We start from the raw sequence: 18798 nt of genomic DNA on the forward strand, positions 1-18798 counted from the left end.
TTATTGAATCATAAGAGTTCTTTATATATTCTAGATACAAGTCCCTTATCAGATATATGATGTGCAAACATTTTTTTCTCTCCCTCCCCTTTTTCCAATTGTCCTTGAGGATTTACTGAGTGTTTTTATGTCTATTATCTCATGATCATAACAGCCACTTGGAGTAATTATATTTTTTAATAAGGAAATCATAATAAAGGTATTGGATAACTATTTCAGACAAACCTCAAACTGATAGCAAACCTACATATAGTCGGGGGAGATCTTCCAATGCCTATGATCAATCTCAGATGTCTGCAGAAAGGCAGCTTGAATTGAGGCTGAGAGATTTTCTCTTGGATATCGAAGACAGAATCTACCAAGGAACATTAGGAGCAATAAAGGTTTGTACTTGTTTACATTTTTAGTTTACCTAATTATCAGAATTTTGGTTATATTTGTTAATTTATTTGATATAGGCAAGGCATGTATGTTTTGAATAAATTCCAGGGAGTGATATATTTTTTATAAAAACTAAGTTTATTCCCCTCTATCAAGATATTTTATATGAATATAAAGCTTTCTTAAATATACTATGTGACTATCTGCTTTCTTAAACAGAATTTAACAAATATAATTTACCTTTTAATATTAATTAAGTCTACGGCCATTCCACCCTGAACAAGCCCAATCCTGTCTGATCTCAGAAACTAAGCAGGATCAGGCCTGGTTAATACTTGGATGGGAGACCACCTAGGAAGACCAGGTGCTGTAGGCGTAAAAGAATAATAAAATAAAAAGAAAGAAAATACTAATTATTAGTATTTTTTAAATATCTGTTTTATGGTATTTTCATCCAAGATGTTGAAATGTGTAAGGATATTTTCTTCTTCCTTGACTAGCTCCTGCCTGCTCTGCTGAGTCTGGTTTGTTTATTGGTTTCTTTGTTACCTTTTTAAAATCTGTAAGTAATTCGTGTTTGATATATGTGTTCTATTCATTCCTTTGCTATCATCTGTCACTTTTTTGCTATTATCAGGTGACCAATCTTAGAATTATTTATGATTTCCCTATATAGAGAATAAGATACTAACTAAAGCTTCCATCTATGAATGATATGAATTCCATTTTGACCACTTAGTAATCTTATTTTTAGATCCGTTTTTGATTCACAATCTGTTCTAGAATATTCATGATTTTTCATATGTACATTGAACCTCATACTTTTTAGGAACATCACATGCCATTTTTCAGGGTTAGTAAATTTGGATTTTGTTGCAGGTTACAGATCGACATATGTGGAGATCAGCATTAGAAAATGGACGGTATGAGCTATTAAGTGAGGAAAACAAGGAAAATGGGATAATTAAAACTGTGAATGAAAATGTAGAAGAAGAGGTGGAAATTGATGAGCAAGCAAAGGTCATAGTAAAAGACAGGTATGAAAGGATTTCTTAAAGTAACCATCACTTTACCTTGTCAATCTAATAGTTTTTTCTGATGTAAATGTTTCTTTTTCTTCAAAAAATTGTTTTAAAATCTTATCGCGAGGACCTTACACTGAAATGATGGTTTTGCTAAACCTCAGGTCTCTCTGTCACTCCACTTTGTACTTATGAATCCAAAAGACAACTTGTTGTGATAATAATAATTTCTCAAGTTTTAAAAAAAGTCTTTGAACTTAAGGTTTTATTAATTTTAGAAAGTAACTTTATGCTACTTATTTTACTTTTCTGTAGGAAAACTTAGTAAATTGTAGTAGACGTAAATATTATTTGAACTAGTAATCAGAACCTATTTCTCTTTAGAGAAATACTTTTGCTTTTTTTAGAGTTATTTTAAATAATATCCACCCTTAAGGCGTTCGTTATCTAGAAGGAAATGGTGGAGAAATGTTAGGCTAGCAATTATAGAACAGGGTGAGAGTTCTGATAGAAGTAAACACTCATGCAAATGTAGTACATACTGTTTGCCTTGGTAGAACATGAAAGACAGCAAAGGAAATGCTAGAGGAAGTGACTCCAAACCTGAGACCTAAGTATGGAGAAGATATGATACTGGGAGGGAAGATGTTGTACCAAAGGCTTTGAGTGAATGGGTTTGAACTTTTAAATGACCATTTTAGCTGCAGCATTTAGCTTTATTGCAAAGGTAGTTAAGATTGGAGACAAAGGAGCAAGTTGGGACGCAGCTGTAAGTGTGTTACCAATAAAAGTGGAATTGAGAGAAATAGAGATAAGCTGCCTAAGATACTTTCCTTTCCAGGCCCATCAGTGTCATGCCTCTAAAACCTTTTCCTTATACCTTGTCTCATTTACCTTCCCACCTCCAAATATTTGCTCTTCTGACCTCTTTAAATAACATTTAGTTTAGCTCTTGATTCATATATTTATCTTCCTTTCCCACACTTAGCAGAGTCCCTTGCCATTGAGGAAACTATTTCTTATACAGATATAAGTTAGCATTTGGATGAATAAGTGGACTCAGTTTTCACCTAATAGTGTTTTTAAGTATCATAAACTCTTCATTGTTTTAACTATAGACTTTTGGGCATAAAAACAGAAACTCCAAGTACTGTCTCAACTAATGCAAGTACGCCACAATCAGTGAGCAATGTGGTTCATTATCTGGCAATGGCACTTTTTCAAATAGAGCAGGGCATTGAGCGGCGTTTTCTCAAAGCTCCACTTGGTAAGTATCAGTTTTTAATTCAAAATATTATATTTTAAATGATTTTGAAATTTCTCATTAATTAATAGAACTTTATTGGCTGACGTAATGAAATTGGTTGACTCATTTGAAAAATTTGAAATTGTATTTTCATTTTAATATATGAGTTCTCTCAGGTGAGATGTATTTTTTAAATGATATTTAAGTACTATTTTTTAAATTTATTCTAGATATTAGTCATTTTAATAAATATCTTTTTAACTATTTCTGTCAATCTCTTCTTTTGTGAAAACTTCATCAAAAGAAATATTACCAAAACCTGTGATTAACCATAATATTCAAAGATTATACATAATTATTTTGTCATATTTTAAAGCAAAACCCCAAAAAGCTACTTAAATGTCCACCAATAGGAGTATGGTTTAATAAAGTGGGTCACTAAATCAGAAATACCAAGTGTTAAAGGGTACATAGATGAAGAAATACTCTAAAATTTGTGGTTACAATGATAGAAATAATACTATCTGGCTCATGTTTGAACAATTTATGAAATTAATTTGCTTTTAGGGACTGATCAAGGAACATGATCATTGTATCTTTAGGAAAATAATATGTTTCGCGTTCCAAATCAATTTTCATGTCATAACTACCTCTTACTTCCCTGTGGTCTTTCTGAAATGTTGAATTCATTTATAATTCATCATATCGAGATATTTTATATCTCAATAATAAGATACTAGAAAAATAATTTTTTGAAACCATATCTTTTTTTGCCTTATATTGAGAAAGCAACTCGAGTAGACTAAATTCCTTTAAAAATTATTTGAATATTGCCTATTGAGTAGTAAGAAGAAATTTTTATAAATAGTGGTGCTATCAGAGCAATTTTGGAATGAGAATGTATTTGTAAAGTGTCTATTTTTTAAGTTGAAGAGCTTCTGGCCAGTATCTCATTGTTCTAATAGGCCTATTCATATTGTTCATAAATTGATAATTCCACCATGAGCTAAATAACTCACTATTCACATTGAAAGTATTATTTGTAAGAAATAAAATACATATAATCACAGCTCACAAAGGTATCAGACTTTGTATTTATTTTATCACTCTTATTCCCAATCTAATATTTCTCGATATTTTTGGTGTCTAAATCAAATTACATGTACAGGGGATCTCTTTGTATTACATGTTGAATCTGTACTTACTACAACTAAAATTTTAATTAAATGTCATTTATAAATCATATAGCTCTTATAAATGTTAGATATTACTGTTACTCATTAATCCTGTGATTCCAAAAGGGGTAAAGGGATAAAACACAATTCTGCTGATTTTTCCACTTCTGAAATTGCCATCAATTAAATTAAATTTAATTTTTTTAAAGGAAAAAAATTAATTGTTTAGTGTGTCTGTATTTTCACCAGTACATTTTATTAGCTATTTAGACAAAGAAAAAAAGTTAACACTGGGAGATATTGCAACATATATCTAGTAGGTTATATGAGAGCTCAGAGCTGTGGTATTCTTAGGCTGGTTTGTAAATAACAGTGTTAGAACATTCATTTTTATCCTGAAAGATATTTTTTAAAAACTACTTTAATTTGAAATCTTAAAAAAACAAGTAAAATATGAAAAAGTCAACTTACTTTACTTACTTTGGTAGTATATGTTGGTCAAAGTCAATGTTGATCATTTATAATATAGATGTTACCATTTACCATTGCTGCCCCATTAAAAAGTTAATAGTATAACTGATGTCTCTAAGTCTTAATTTTATGTGTAAGTCATTGAAGGGTCTATTGTGAATGAAACAGCAGGAGATGGAAGTGCCTCTGGGATTTTAAGATTGTCTAAATATTTGTAGCAGTGTCATCAAGACTGTCCTTATTTAGGAGAGAAGTGGGGGTTCCACTTTAGGAATGTTTGAGTAGAATATAAAATTTTTCCATTTTTGATAAGGAATTTTCCCAGTTTAGCTTAAGGGATTATTTCAGTTTCTTGATGAAGCAAGAAAAATAATTTTACTTATGTTCTAACTTCCCTAGTATATCCTTTTTATTCTAGTGATTAATCACATTAATAAAACTGGGCTTTTTTTTTTTTAACTTGGGGAAGATAGTCATATTCCAGTTAATTATTTTATGTAAGATAAGTGAAAATTGCTTAGGATGATAATTTCATCATTTATAAAGTCATGCTTATGGCTAAACCCTTAAGCTCTGAAAAAATTCTCAAACTAACTTTATCAATTTGAAATTAGGTAACACAGAAATTAATAAAGATCAAAAGAGAGATAGAAAAAAAAAGGACAAGAAAAAGAGAGAGGAAGATCAATCTAGTGTGAGAGATGGTAAATTTTTAACTTTTTAAAGAACTTTGTTTTTATAAAGAATTATGATTTGACTTTATATTGCTGAGTACTGGTTTGCATATTTAACTTTTGAAGGAAAACCTTAGATTTGATATTTTGATAGTGTTCAGGGCAAACTTATAAAACAATGTCATCTTCCTAACATTTTCCTTTCTACATTTCACAACTCTTTTACATTGGTATATAAAAAGTTAATATCAGTGAATCTTAGTACACTTAAATATTAGTGGAAAGAATGAACAGCAATGCATGTTTACTTGTTTTGCATATAGTATTCACAGCATTTTTTTTCTTTATTGGCATAAGGAAAATTATAGGGTAGGAGTTTTTATTGTTTTATCTCCTAGAGAAGCCTTCATGGCATGGTCACAGGGATTACTTTACAGTGGCAGTTAACAGTATGAAATCTCCCAGTATAATATTTGATGATATGACTACCAGTAGTAAAATCCTTTCATTTAGTAATTTCTTGAAGAATTTATCTCTGCTAGCATAATGGAAGATAAAAGAGAAACAAGACATTTCTACCCATGAGAGTTGTATAATCTGAAGCAGCAGCAAGGTTTAAGATTTAAAAAAAAAAAAAAAATGGAGTCATTTGTATATACTCTTTTTTATCCTTATTTAAGTACTATATGAGAATAGAAAAATGTGGACATCTATTTATGTTTGTATTTTTATATTTAAAATGTTTTAAACTGGGTAGGAGTAGGTGGGATAAATTAGACCTTGAACTACCACTGGTTTAATCTTCTTAAAGCATCTCTTTGATCAAAACCTGCAGTGTTTGACCAACCTTTGAATTAAAAACCATTCAAATCGACTTTTAAGGTTCCAAGGTTCTTCATAAATTGTCATTTTCTTCCACTCTTCCGCATTGGCCTCTGCAACCTTATTTCTTGCCATTACCAATAAGAACGTCCTCTGATTTATCCAGAAAGATTTCTTCAAAATCTTTGAACTAGCAATACTTATTGTCTCCTTCCTTGGAGGTCACCGCTCAGATCGAAACTTTTTGTGAAGCTTTATATGAAAAACCAAGATAAACAGCACAAAAGGAGAAGGTGGACATAAATGAAATGGACTGTATTATTGTATTTATTTCCCACTTTCCTAATATTTCTTGTTAGCTTTGTATAGGAGCCATTTGACCCATTCATTTTTTCCCCTCTCCCACTAAGTAATTAATCGCTGTTATTTTCAGAATTCTGGTGCTTTTTCAAACAGCTTATTTACTCATGTTTTCAAACATTTATTTCTTAAAACATATTAAACATAATTCTTTTATACTCTAATTCCAATATCTCAAGTCTTTATGGGTCAGATTCTGCTGACTCCTGCTTATAGTGTCTTGTTTCCACATGTGCCTTGTGAGTCTTGACTGTTAACTCTCATTCCTCAGAACTTGATCTATGATGTTCCTTCAGAGAGGATTTGCCAAGTGTGTACTTGTTTCTACCATTCATCTGAGGTCACTACCACCCTGGACCACTTTAAAATCTTTGCTGGCACTTTTTCAGCTTTTAAACCTGTTCGAGGATTTGCTTATAGTTACATATTCTTAGGGTATCTTTATTTCTCCTTTCTATGCAACACCAAGGTCCAGATATGAAGATTTCTTGCTACCTCCTTCTTTCTTCATGGTACCCTTTCTACCTTGAAAGTGTAGTTTTTTGGGGTCCTAGCTTTTTAGAGGTGACTCACTGCATTGGTTTCATGCCCTGCATCTCTCACCCTGCCCAATAGTCAGATGGGCACTCGAGACCCGCTAGTGTTTGATAGGTCTGTTGCATTATGACTTCAACTCATTGTGGATATTTTCACCTTCCAAGCTGTATTAAAATTATCTTTTTCTTTTAATTTTTATTTTTCAATTACAGTTGACATTCAGTATTATTTTAAATTAGTTTCAGGTATACAGCATAGTAGTTAAACATTTAAATAGTTTACGAAGCGATTCCCCCTGATTAATCTGTTTTCTTAAAGGTAAGGACTTGTACCATTCATATCTTCTAAAGTGCTGCATATAGGAGGAACAATATAATGTAGGATTGATGATGATAATAGCATTAACTCTATGACAGTTTACATGTGTTATCTATTATTATCTTGTTTAATCTTCCCAACATCCTTCAGCGGTAGATACTATCCACATTACTGTTGAAGAACCTGAAGTGTAGAGGATTTAGGTAACTCACCCAGGCTCACATAGGGGAGCTAGTATTCACCTCAATGCAGACTGACTCTGAAGCCCACATTCTCTTAACCATTATGCTACTGCCCAAGACATTTTATTCGAGGATAATAATAGTAGATATGGCATGATAGGACCAGAGTCTTACATACCTTGCAGAATTTTAGGTCCTTTATAATTAAGTGTAGTATCTTCGGAAAACTAAGGTGGTAGCAAGAGTGAAGATTAATTGAAGATGGAAATCACATGCCATTGCAAAACATAGACTGGCTGACTAGATTAATGGCATCTACCCAAATGACCATAAATTTTTAGCCTGGAAGACAAAGGGATGATGCTATTAATGACACAAGATTTCACATGTTTTTGTATAACTATTGGTGCTGGAAGTTCTTTTGAAGAGGTATTAACAATTGTTATTTACCTAATTTTTAAAATAATATTCTTAGAGATAGAAGACAATATAGTTGACATTTATACATAACTGATTTTTCAATAACAGCTATATTGAGATACAACTCACGTATGTAAAATTCACCCATTTAAAATATACAGTTCAGTGGTTTTTTGCATATTCGTAGTTGTAGAGCCACCCAGTATTAATTTCAGAATATATTCATCAGCCCCAAAAGAAACCTCATAGATGATTGATATTTAACTGAGAGCATTTTGTATCTGAAAATGAGGAAGTAATATCCTTGACTCAAATGAATAGTATCCAACCTTTAACCATATTTAGCTAGTTTTCTAAATTAGACCAAGATTTGATACAAAGATTAGATTGAGAACACATTGCCTAAGTTATTATTCTCTTTTAACTCTTGAAATCTCCAAACATTTAATTTACAGATTTAAGTGATCCTTAAGTAATCCTTTATGTCATAACAAGATATGGCTCAGCAAATATGTTCTTTAACATGAGGTTTTTGTTTTTTTTTAATATCGTGGTCTTTTTGTTAAGTGTTACAAAGAATAACGGTAAAATCTATCCTGTTTAAACCACCAAGAAAATAGTTATAGATGTCTAGGATTTGCCTAGGAACTTTAATCACTTTCCCCTTTTCATTTAAGATGCCAGTGACAGTGGGCGTTCTTATAAAACAGTCCTGGACCGTTGGAGAGAGTCTCTTCTTTCTTCTGCTAGTCTATCCCAAGTTTTTCTTCATCTCTCCACTTTGGATCGCAGTGTGATATGGTCTAAATCTATACTGAATGCTCGTTGTAAGATCTGCCGAAAGAAAGGCGATGCCGAAAACATGGTACTTTGTGATGGCTGTGATCGAGGTCATCATACCTACTGTGTTCGACCAAAGCTGAAGGTATTTTTTTCCTTCTACTTCTAAGATTAGAATTGAGACTTAGAGATTTTGAGTGACAGATGGTTAATGACCATTTATGTGATTTGTCAGACTGTGCCTGAAGGAGATTGGTTTTGTCCAGAGTGTCGGCCAAAGCAACGTTCTAGAAGACTCTCCTCTAGACAGAGACCATCCTTGGAAAGTGATGAAGAGATGGAAGACAGTATGGAAGGTGAGGATGATGAAGATGATGATGATGATGAAGAGTGTCAAAGTGAGGAGGAAGAATATGAGCTAGAACAAGATGAAGATGACTCTCAAGAAGAGGAAGATGTCAGGTAAGTCCTAACATACAATAAAATGAGGATTCATGTCTTAAATAGTCTGAAATAGACAATCTCTTGACTGTTCAAATACAAGTGGGGAGTGGTTGAGGTCCATAGTTGTTCTTTAACTAGAGTATAATATAGTAACCTGAAGTTATCCTTGCTTTATGTATTATAAACATTTGAATTTTTCTCAAGGGACTTTAGTAGTACCTGTGTGAGCTTAGCCAGATCATAAAATCAAGTATGAGTTCAAGTTTGGAAAGGAATGCCAATTCAGAGCCACATCAAAGTTGATTTTACTTAATTTTATGCCTAAAGCAGCAAATAAACACTTCAGAGATTCAGAGGGGATAATTATGTGATCTTGGCAGTCAGAGAGGAGAGGAGAGGTGAGGAGAGGAGAGGGAGAGGAGAGAGCGAGCACGGACATTATATTTTATTTACTTTTTTTATACAACCATATCAACACCTAGAAACAACTTTCATACTACCACATAATCAAATATGCTTCAGCTTAGCAAGTTGTGTCACCCAGGCCTAATCAGTGGGTTTAGAGCCTGGTTATTCCTGCTCTGGCACTGGGGCAGTCTCCCCTTATTTGTCTCTAAGACCTCCCCCTCTTTTTGACATTCAAACCCCATTCATGTGGAATCAGGAAAGGGAATGTGAAGCAAGGGCAACCTGGAACTGACAAAGTACAAAAAGGCCACAGTCTGAGGAGACTTAAGTAGAGAGATCGACCCTACTAATTTTAAATAAGTTGTTTTTTAGTAGCTCTAACTAGTTGGATAATTGTTTAAAGGCTATCACTAAGATAAACAAAGTTTTCCCTATCACTTATAAGAGCAGTATTGTGTTAAGCATAAAGATGATAAAGAATTTGCAAAATTCCTGGAAATACTTTAGGTAAACTGGAAGTTCAGGTATGTGGGGAGATGGATAAAGGGAGGCTTAATGGGGTTGTTTTATCCTTGTCTACAACTTAAAGGCAATTAAAAGATTGAATCTAGTTTTGTATTTTACAGTAAGAATCAGAAGGCAAAGAGATTCTTGCCTTGGTATCCAGGTTTAAGGCCTTCTGTAGTGGCAGCTGTTGGCTGAAACTGTAGGTTACTTCAGTATCAATGAAAATGAAAAGTGATAATGTCTTGTAGCATAAGGAGGTAGAAGATTTGTATTTTAAGATTAGTTCATCACCCTTTAAAGTTTTCTAACTTGGTTCTCATGTAGATTTCATTATAGTTTATCACAATTTAGGATTTGATTTTCATGATGATGTCTTGGAGTTGCCAAGAAAATAATAAATATTCTCTTTGCATTATAAACAAATATATGAAAACACATTTTAGATTTCCATGAAATATTTGTTAGCCGTTAAGTTTAAATAATTGGATATGGAATGTCTCAGTAATATAGAAAAGTAATATATGTAGAACACATTGGCTGAATACTAGAACAAGGGGAATAGAAGTAAGCATATATTCATCATTGCTCTGTACATAATTGTGTTTCCTAACAATATTTATAGCCCACCAAAACGAGGAAGACCACAAGTTAGATTGCCAATTAAAACCAGAGGGAGACTGAATTCTTCTTTCCCAAGTCGTGGCCAACGACAAGATCCTGGAAGGTACTCTTCAAGGAGTCAGCAGAGTACACCCAAAACAACTGTCTCTTCAAAAACTACTGGTAGAAGCCTAAGAAAGATAAAATCTGCTCCTCCTACAGTAACAAAATCTTTAAGAATTGCCAGTCGTTCAACTCGCCAGAGTCATGGCCCGCTGCAAGCAGATGTATTTGTGGAACTACTTAGTCCTCGTAGAAAACGCAGAGGCAGGAAAAGTGTTAGTAATACACCAGAAAATAGCCCCAACTTCCCTAACTTCAGAGTCATTGCCACAAAGTCAAGTGAGCAGCCAAGATCTCTAAATGTTGCTTCAAAGCTTTCTCTCCAAGATAGTGAATCCAAGAGAAGAGGCAGGAAAAGACAATCTACAGGTATGAAGTCTAATTTAAACTCTCCTTACCATAAAAAAAATTGAATACTTTGATGGAAAGATTGAATGTCGAGATATTTTGGATTATTTTTTTTAAGGTTGTCACTAAGATATACAAAGTTTTTAGGGAGCAACCTGATCTGAAGCATAATATTCATTGAAGGGGTGGCTATTTGGGAAATAAAGGTAAACTATATTTCTGGTATTCCTACTAGCTTAGCAGGGTGTTTGTAAGAAATTTGCAAACAGTGTTCTGTGTTTAATAGAGAGACTTGGCCAGTATTTGAACAATCTCAGTGTAACACATTATAACACATTTCATTCTCTTCCACCTTTTCCTGCTTCAAAATACATATACTCATTATCATCCAGGCAAGCTATATTGGGTTATTTGGTAAGGTTCCCATCTGACGTACTAAATTTGGAGACAGTAGAGAGTTGTAGGCAGTGATAATTGCTCAGGAGTGATCACCAGCTGTGTAGTTCTAATAATTGTTATTTAAAGTAGTCTTTATCCATGTAATAATCTATCCATTTATCTCTTTAATCCTATCCTTTTTTGTTGTTCATTTCAGTAGTAATAAAACTTTGATATTTCCAAAAAATGAAGGTAAACAAAAAAATGCTACTGTTCTTTAAAGAATTAAAGATAGGTTGTATTGCATTATTCAAACAATGACAGGATTAAGGAATTCATTGCTGAAAGGATGAAGTGTGGTCAGTTTTTTCAGTTGCCATGTTGTCAGTGTTACGAGAGAAGTATCAGTTAACTTTGCACCAAGATCTGATTTAGCTTTTCTTATCACCTTCTCTCTTTTGCTCTTCCCCAGATCTAAACTCCAAGCTGTTTGGAAAAATAGTACACTTGAAATATTTTTATTCAAAAGCATTCTGCTGAAAAAAAATTTGTTGTTATTAACTGATTTGTAAAATGACTAACCTGGTTCTAAGGACAAATAAAGGGGGAAATATGTGGATTTACATTTAAGTAGAGAATTTAAACACCTGAATTCACATATGGACTATACCGTCCTTTCCTACTAATTTATACACCTTAGATTTTATTATATACTTTATGAGAAAGCATTTGCGTTAAGGAAATTCTCCATCTAAAATTAAGATTAATAAGAATAATCTTTTATTTCATTCTCTATTATGCAAGGTAATTTGTAGAGGCATAATTTCTCGATCCAAAGAGAACTTTCCTCAGGCTGTGTTTCAGGAAATACTGGAGGATTGCTTGCTTTTATTTTACTGTAGTCGAAACATTTTTAATAAAAAGAATTTAAAAAATCCACAAACTTTGTGTTCTAGAATTTTCTTTTATATTACACTCTTTGTACAATATGTTCCCAATGAACTTTGAATTCAATTGGAAGTTTTTTAAATCGAACAGGAAGTAATGAATAATTGGTCCAGATTTTCATGTCTCTCATAATATTAGTTTAACATCTCACTGTATAGTGTCAATTTTGTTTGTACTTATGTGCCCTATTTTGCCTATAGTGATCAAATATTTTGCTTTATCGTCACCTGAATAGAATCATCTCCTATGACACTGAATCGAAGGAGTTCAGGCCGACAGGGAGGAGTTCATGAATTGTCTGCTTTTGAACAACTTGTTGTAGAATTGGTACGGCACGATGACAGCTGGCCTTTTTTGAAACTTGTTTCTAAAATCCAGGTAATATTACTAGACTTTATTAAACGTATTCATGTGTATTATCTGCTTTAGTCTACGTGGCAGTTTTGAGATAGTGTATATATAAAAAAAAAAAAAAAAAGCACATGTAAAGTTAGTTCCTATCTTGAAAAAAAAAGTGGAGCTAGACAGCATCATCTCCTCAATCCCTTCCAATCCTGTGACCAATTCTTATAAATAATGACTGTGTTGAAATAACTTCAGTGTTTTTATTCTATGTAATAAATACAAATATAATTCCTTCGACTGAGTATCGATATTTCTATTATTTAAAACAGTGATTCTAAAACTTTAGCATATATCAGAATCACCTGGAGGGCTTATTAAAACACAGATTACTGGGCTCTACCTCATAATTCTTGATTCATTAGGTCTGGGATGATGCCCATTCATTTGCATTACTGACAGGTCCCCAGGTAATGCCGATGGTGCTGTTCCAAAGACCACAGTTTGAGAAACATTGATTTAAAAGATGGGTACTCTTAAATCACAGCTGGCCTAACCTAACTAAGGAATTAGAGATGGTGCTATAGTTATTTTATACAGCTGACCCTTGAACAACACGGGTTTGAACTGCTTGGGTCCACTTACATGTGGATTTTTTTCAACAAATACATTGGAAAATTATTTGGAAACTTCCTTACTACTGTGAAGCAATTGTATCAGTTACACTAGATTGTCATAAAGCAATCATATTGCTGCTGCTTCATTATCAATGCATCAATCTATCTTGTAAATATGAATTTTTCACATTATCTTTTCATTTTTGATATCTAGTGTTAGTAATACATATAACATCTATAGTGTTTTGTATCATATAAGACAATATTGATATAGATGCTGATAGATGATTTATCTTGCAGATAATATAAACTTACAGTACTGTTAAATACAGTACATCACTGTAAATGTATTTTCACTTCCTTATGAATTTGTTAATAACATTTTCTTTTCTCTAAATTTATTGTAATAGTACAGTCTATAAACATACAAAATATGTGTTAATTGACTGTTTGTTATCGGTAAGGTTTCCAGTCAACAGTAGGCTGTTAGTAGTTAAGTTTCAGGGGAGTCAGAAGTTATACACAGATTCTCAACTATACAGCGGGTCAGCACTCCTAACCCTCATGTTGTTCAAGGGTCAACTGTATATATATGGCAGAATGTGATATACTATAGCAGAGACAGGACAGTGATACAGTTAATAGAAGTTATATAATGGTCTTTCAGTAGTAGAAAATGAGATTGATTTGAGCATTTCAGAGTTAGAGAATCGCAGGAATTAGAAACTTTTTTTTATAGAACTGTTTGGCCTAGTCATTGAAGTAAGACGGAATTTCAACAGTGAGAAATGGAAAGAGAACATTTCAGGAAGAGGAAGTGATAAGTTAAAGACCCGGAAATGAGACTATGGGGGACGATAGGTAGTTTTAATGGAGCAGACTAGTTGGAGACAGCTGGATTATAAAGGATCTCACTTGTCAGTGTTAGGTGAAAGTTTCTAAATGAAAGAGTAACATCAGAATTCTGCTTTGAGATTTCAAGAGCAAAAATGTAAAAGATTAGTTAACATTGAATAGCATCTTATAAAAATTAAATCTCAATTCGATTCTAACTTATTTTTCCTGAGTAGGTTTTGTGCTGAATTAAGTTTTGTTACATGCATTTTATTCTTTATTACGAATGCAATAATGCCCATTAAAGAATTTTTTATAGATATATATATATGTATCTATAGAGAGAGAGACATAGGAAGCACACAAAACCATAATCTTTTTCTTTTCACAATAAATTGTTAATACGCTACTACAGCATTAAATAACTGTAATGTATCATGTAGTTTTAATGGAATAATAGTATTCAAAGGGTAATATGCAGTTGCTTTCAAATGCAAAACCTTCATATATATTTGACCACTTCTCTCTGGTAAATTTTATAGTAAAGGTAATGTTTGAATTATTTTACAGGTCCCAGACTATTACGACATCATCAAAAAGCCTATTGCCTTAAATATAATTCGCGAAAAAGTAAACAAATGTGAATATAAATTAGCATGTAAGTAATTTATATTTTTTAAATTATTTTTGTTTAAAGAAGTAGAGAGGTTATCTTTTGATTTAAATAATATATTTATTTATATTATATATAATAATATGAATTATATATATTATTATAGGGACCAAAAGGTCCCTAAAATGTTTATCCATGTATATAGAGATGAAAGATGGATGGGAATGGAATGAGTTAAAAATATACTATAGACTCTGATCTTAATAGAATTTCTTTATATAGCTGATTACATAATTACATAGTCTCAATAAAATAGTTTTAAAGTATTTGTTGTTAAACAATTTTAAGCTTCAATTCTGCTACCTTGTTTCAGAGTCTTTAATTTCTAAAGAAAATAGTAGGCTTCTGTTTCATAATGACTTGCCAGCTATGATACAAACAAATTACATTTATAAGTTATGTGCTTTCTAATTTCATTTATTTTTTTCTTTCTAGCTGAATTTATTGATGATATTGAGTTAATGTTTTCGAACTGCTTTGAGTACAACCCTCGTAACACAAGTGAAGCAAAAGCTGGAACTAGGCTTCAAGCATTTTTTCATATTCAGGCTCAAAAACTTGGACTACATGTAACAACTGGGAATGTGGACCAGGTTGGCACACCACCAGCTGCAAAAAAGTCACGAATCTAATTTTGTCCTTTTAAAGGATATATTTGAGGAAAACAAATTGTTCATGAAAATGGAACATTAAATCATGCTATAAAGCAGACATATATGTATAAAGCAATAACAGCTGATTGTCCACTTTGAAGTGTGGCCTGCACTATATTCTCAATTTTAATATTAAGCACTCAGGAGAATGTAGGAAAGATTTCCTTTGCTACAGTTTTATTCAGTGTCTAATAAATTTGATAGATGTATTGGATACAGTACTGGTTTACAGAGGTTTTTGTACATTTTGTGATCATTCATGTGTCCCAATATCTTGGAAAATATTTTTTCACCTATCATTTATTTTGTCATTGATGATTTTTCTTAGAAGTGTGGTATTAAGGGAGATTTACCTGCACAGATAAATCTTCTGTTCTAGCACAGTTTAGAAAAAAAGAATATATGTCTAAGAATTGTTTAATAAGCACATTCTTTCAACACTACACATGAATGAATCCAATTTTATATCCTTGAAGTGCTGTACCAGAGCCGGCTGGCGGTATTAAGTCTGAGTTTATTAACTAGATATTTATTTAGCATTCAAAGTAATTTGTGAATTTGTTTTGTATTTATAAAATTTGTACTTGGAAAATGTTCTTTAATTTTTTAAACATTTTACTGTGTTTTTGTTTTATTTCTCTTAATTTCCTTAATGATCAATCAGTAAAAGGTAACATCCTCCCTTTTCCCTGACAGTTCTTCCAGTTTTACAGAACTATATTATAAGTTTCTATGTACAACTTTTTAAGTGTACAAATAAAATTATACTTTTTTTTCAAGTATTCTGAATTTCTGGAATTTTTACAAATCATAATTGGATGTCTACACATGATACATATAGACCATAGGAACCAATATTTTATTATATCTGAATCTCTAGACCAATGGTTTGTATCTTTTCTTGCTCAAATCCTTGAAGAGTAGGATGACTCCCATCAGTGACAGTAACATTCTGTGGAAAATAGGAAGAGCTATTTCGTAGGTATAGAAGACAAATAGGGGCCTCAATTTTGTAGGAGTAGCTGTTTCTTTTTAGGATGCAAAAGGCAGGTGTCCTTTCTAGGACTTTTAGGGAAGAGAAGGGAGACCTGTCCCTCTATTTTCTCATGTGAAAGTCCTGAGCATACTGTATTTTCATTTAACTAGGTTCATTTATTTGAGAAATTATCCCTCTTTACTTTTATTTCTCTCTTAGATACTTTGAGATGATCAATTCTCTGGATTCTTTGCATGAATATGTTCATATCTATAAATTTTAGTAAATTTGTAATCATTTCATATGCCAATAACAAATTTCTTAGAAAATTTTAATAGCATTTAAATCTTCAGTAAGGAATTCTAAAATTACATTGTAAAGTAAATTATTTGATTACTACTTATTGAATTATTTAATTCAGAAGTCAGTTTTGAAACTTGCAATTTGTCTCACATGTTGCCTTTCTCAGACCCAGTTAAAATAAGACACTGCCTTTTAATCTGCCCAGCCATATTGTCTTACACATTATTTATTTCCATATCTCCAACAATTTTACAGCAACAAAGTTAACACATAAAAATATAGGGTAGTGACTGAAAATATAATGACATGACCAAGAAAACAGCATTATTTGACTTTAAATTTGCTTTTATGTTTTTCTTCAAGGAGAAAGGACTGCATAATGAAATAGGTGGAGCAAAACAAAGTCCAAGATAGTGAAGGAGACATTTTAGTCAGCTGGGTACCTGTTACTGAGTTTAGCTTCTAAGCCCAGATAAATTATATTTCTAAAAGCACTTGATTTGTAATTGCAAGAGAGTGCCAGAAGGGAAAGAAATTAACATCCTCTTGTATGTCAAGCCCATTAATAGAAAATTTCATATCTTTTGTACCTAATAACTATAGGAAATGCTTTCTGTATAAATTAGGCAATTCCGTAAGGTTTTTGTTGTAATTCTCTCCATTTTTCAAATGAGGTTCAGACTCAGACGGATTTTTTTCTTAAGTACTTGCCCAGTGTCAGAGTAAATGACACAAGGCTGTCAAAGTTCCATCTTTTCATTATACGAAGGTACCTCCAGGAATATGAGAAATATGCAGATTTCTTTGTGCACAATATAAAAGGGTGGACAAAAGGGAAAACTGTGGGAGAACATATGTGTATGTGTACTCACGTCAGATAATAGTCTACATCACATTTTTTGGAATGATACTCATTGTAAGTACGTGATTCATTTCCTTTTTTATTTGTAGCTTCTGAAGATCTCTATCCTCACACTCTTTAGCCATGTGCTCAGAATATGTACTGAAGGGTACCTGAGTACTGGAAGAGCTGCTGTCTTCCAAATTTGAATTTAGTTTCCATATATATTTGGCTGCAGGTCCAATTAATATTGGTTGTACGGTCCTTATTAATATTTAAGTATATACAGAAATGTGTTTGTTAGAAGCAGAAATTTAATGCCTATGCCAAACTTTGAAGGTAGCAATTTTTCCAATATAGTTCACCCTCTCTTTTGTTTGCTTTTTTATTCCTCTGTTAAAATATTATAAGTTTTAGGCTTTTCCTTGAGAGAATAGGAGGTATAGTGAGTTTCAGACACATGGTTACGTTGTTTGATTTCAAAAAAAATAAGCAGAGCGCTTAGGTTAATTTCTCTAACAACTAGGAAGATTGTGTTTGCATTTTCCATGTTAGACTTTATATTCATTGTTCAAGAGAGCTTGCAGTGTTAAGGTATTAAGTTACCTCTACATTAGAATAGTTATACAGGAACATCAGTGTATGAATAATTTAATGGTGTGCAAATGACTTTAAGAAACCCTTTAATCTTTTCTTTTCTCAGTAAAAGTTTTGTTTTGAGAGCCAAGAAAATTTAAGAAAATATATTCAGAGTATTGTTGAACAAATCTCTGTAAAATTTAAGGTTGTGATTTAAGCCTTAGACTGGTCAGCATTAGAGATATATTTAATACTTTTTTCCCCAGTAAAATGAAAAATTTACTTCTTGTCATAAAATTAATGGTCATTGTTGAGAAGATAGAAAAATATAAATACATAAAATAGAATTAAATTTGGTATATGATTTTTCAGATAATTTTCTTCAGCAAAAACAGGATCATGGTATACAAATCATATTTTAAGCAGCTTTTTCAGTTAGTGCAAAATATGTTGTGGATACCTATATTCATTTATGTGCTGTCCAGTATTCCATTGTATCTGGGACTCACCTCAATTGGAACCCTTTTGTCATATCCCAGTCTTGCATTTATTTAACCAGTTATCTGATAACAAGTTATAATATATATATTATAATATATAATAATATATAATATAATATATATAATATAACATATATACATATATACACATATATATATATAATTTTCTTGGGATATTTTGGCTAACTGCAACTAACTCATGTTAGTAATCACTTTTACGTCTATAACAGCTTTTTCGGTTATTAGATCATTAAAATGATGTAATGATAAGAGTGACAAACTAAAAAGTGGATAATGGGGCAATATAGCATGTCTACAGCTAATAGCCATTTATTT

At 32.1% G+C, this 18798-nt stretch overlaps 1 protein-coding gene and 1 pseudogene across 2 annotated transcripts in view; both read left to right on the forward strand.

Annotated features, from left to right (window-relative positions):
* BAZ1A (bromodomain adjacent to zinc finger domain 1A) overlaps positions 1–16045 on the forward strand; it is an 81693-nt gene extending 65648 nt beyond the window's left edge. For both annotated transcript variants that reach the window (XM_016152071.2, XM_016152072.2), the window contains 9 exons: positions 220–383; positions 1261–1418; positions 2522–2670; positions 8286–8533; positions 8624–8850; positions 10370–10839; positions 12380–12522; positions 14508–14595; positions 15046–16045. In XM_016152071.2, the coding sequence (XP_016007557.2) occupies positions 220–383; positions 1261–1418; positions 2522–2670; positions 8286–8533; positions 8624–8850; positions 10370–10839; positions 12380–12522; positions 14508–14595; positions 15046–15242 (1844 nt within the window). In that variant the 3' untranslated portion in view covers positions 15243–16045. The remainder of the gene's footprint in view (positions 1–219; positions 384–1260; positions 1419–2521; positions 2671–8285; positions 8534–8623; positions 8851–10369; positions 10840–12379; positions 12523–14507; positions 14596–15045) is intronic.
* Positions 639–757, forward strand: LOC118600596 (annotated as a pseudogene).
* Positions 16046–18798: the final 2753 nt, after the last annotated feature.

Source organism: Rousettus aegyptiacus, unplaced genomic scaffold (genome assembly GCF_014176215.1).
Source record: "Rousettus aegyptiacus isolate mRouAeg1 unplaced genomic scaffold, mRouAeg1.p scaffold_m13_p_3, whole genome shotgun sequence".
Taxonomy (NCBI): domain Eukaryota; kingdom Metazoa; phylum Chordata; class Mammalia; order Chiroptera; family Pteropodidae; genus Rousettus; species Rousettus aegyptiacus.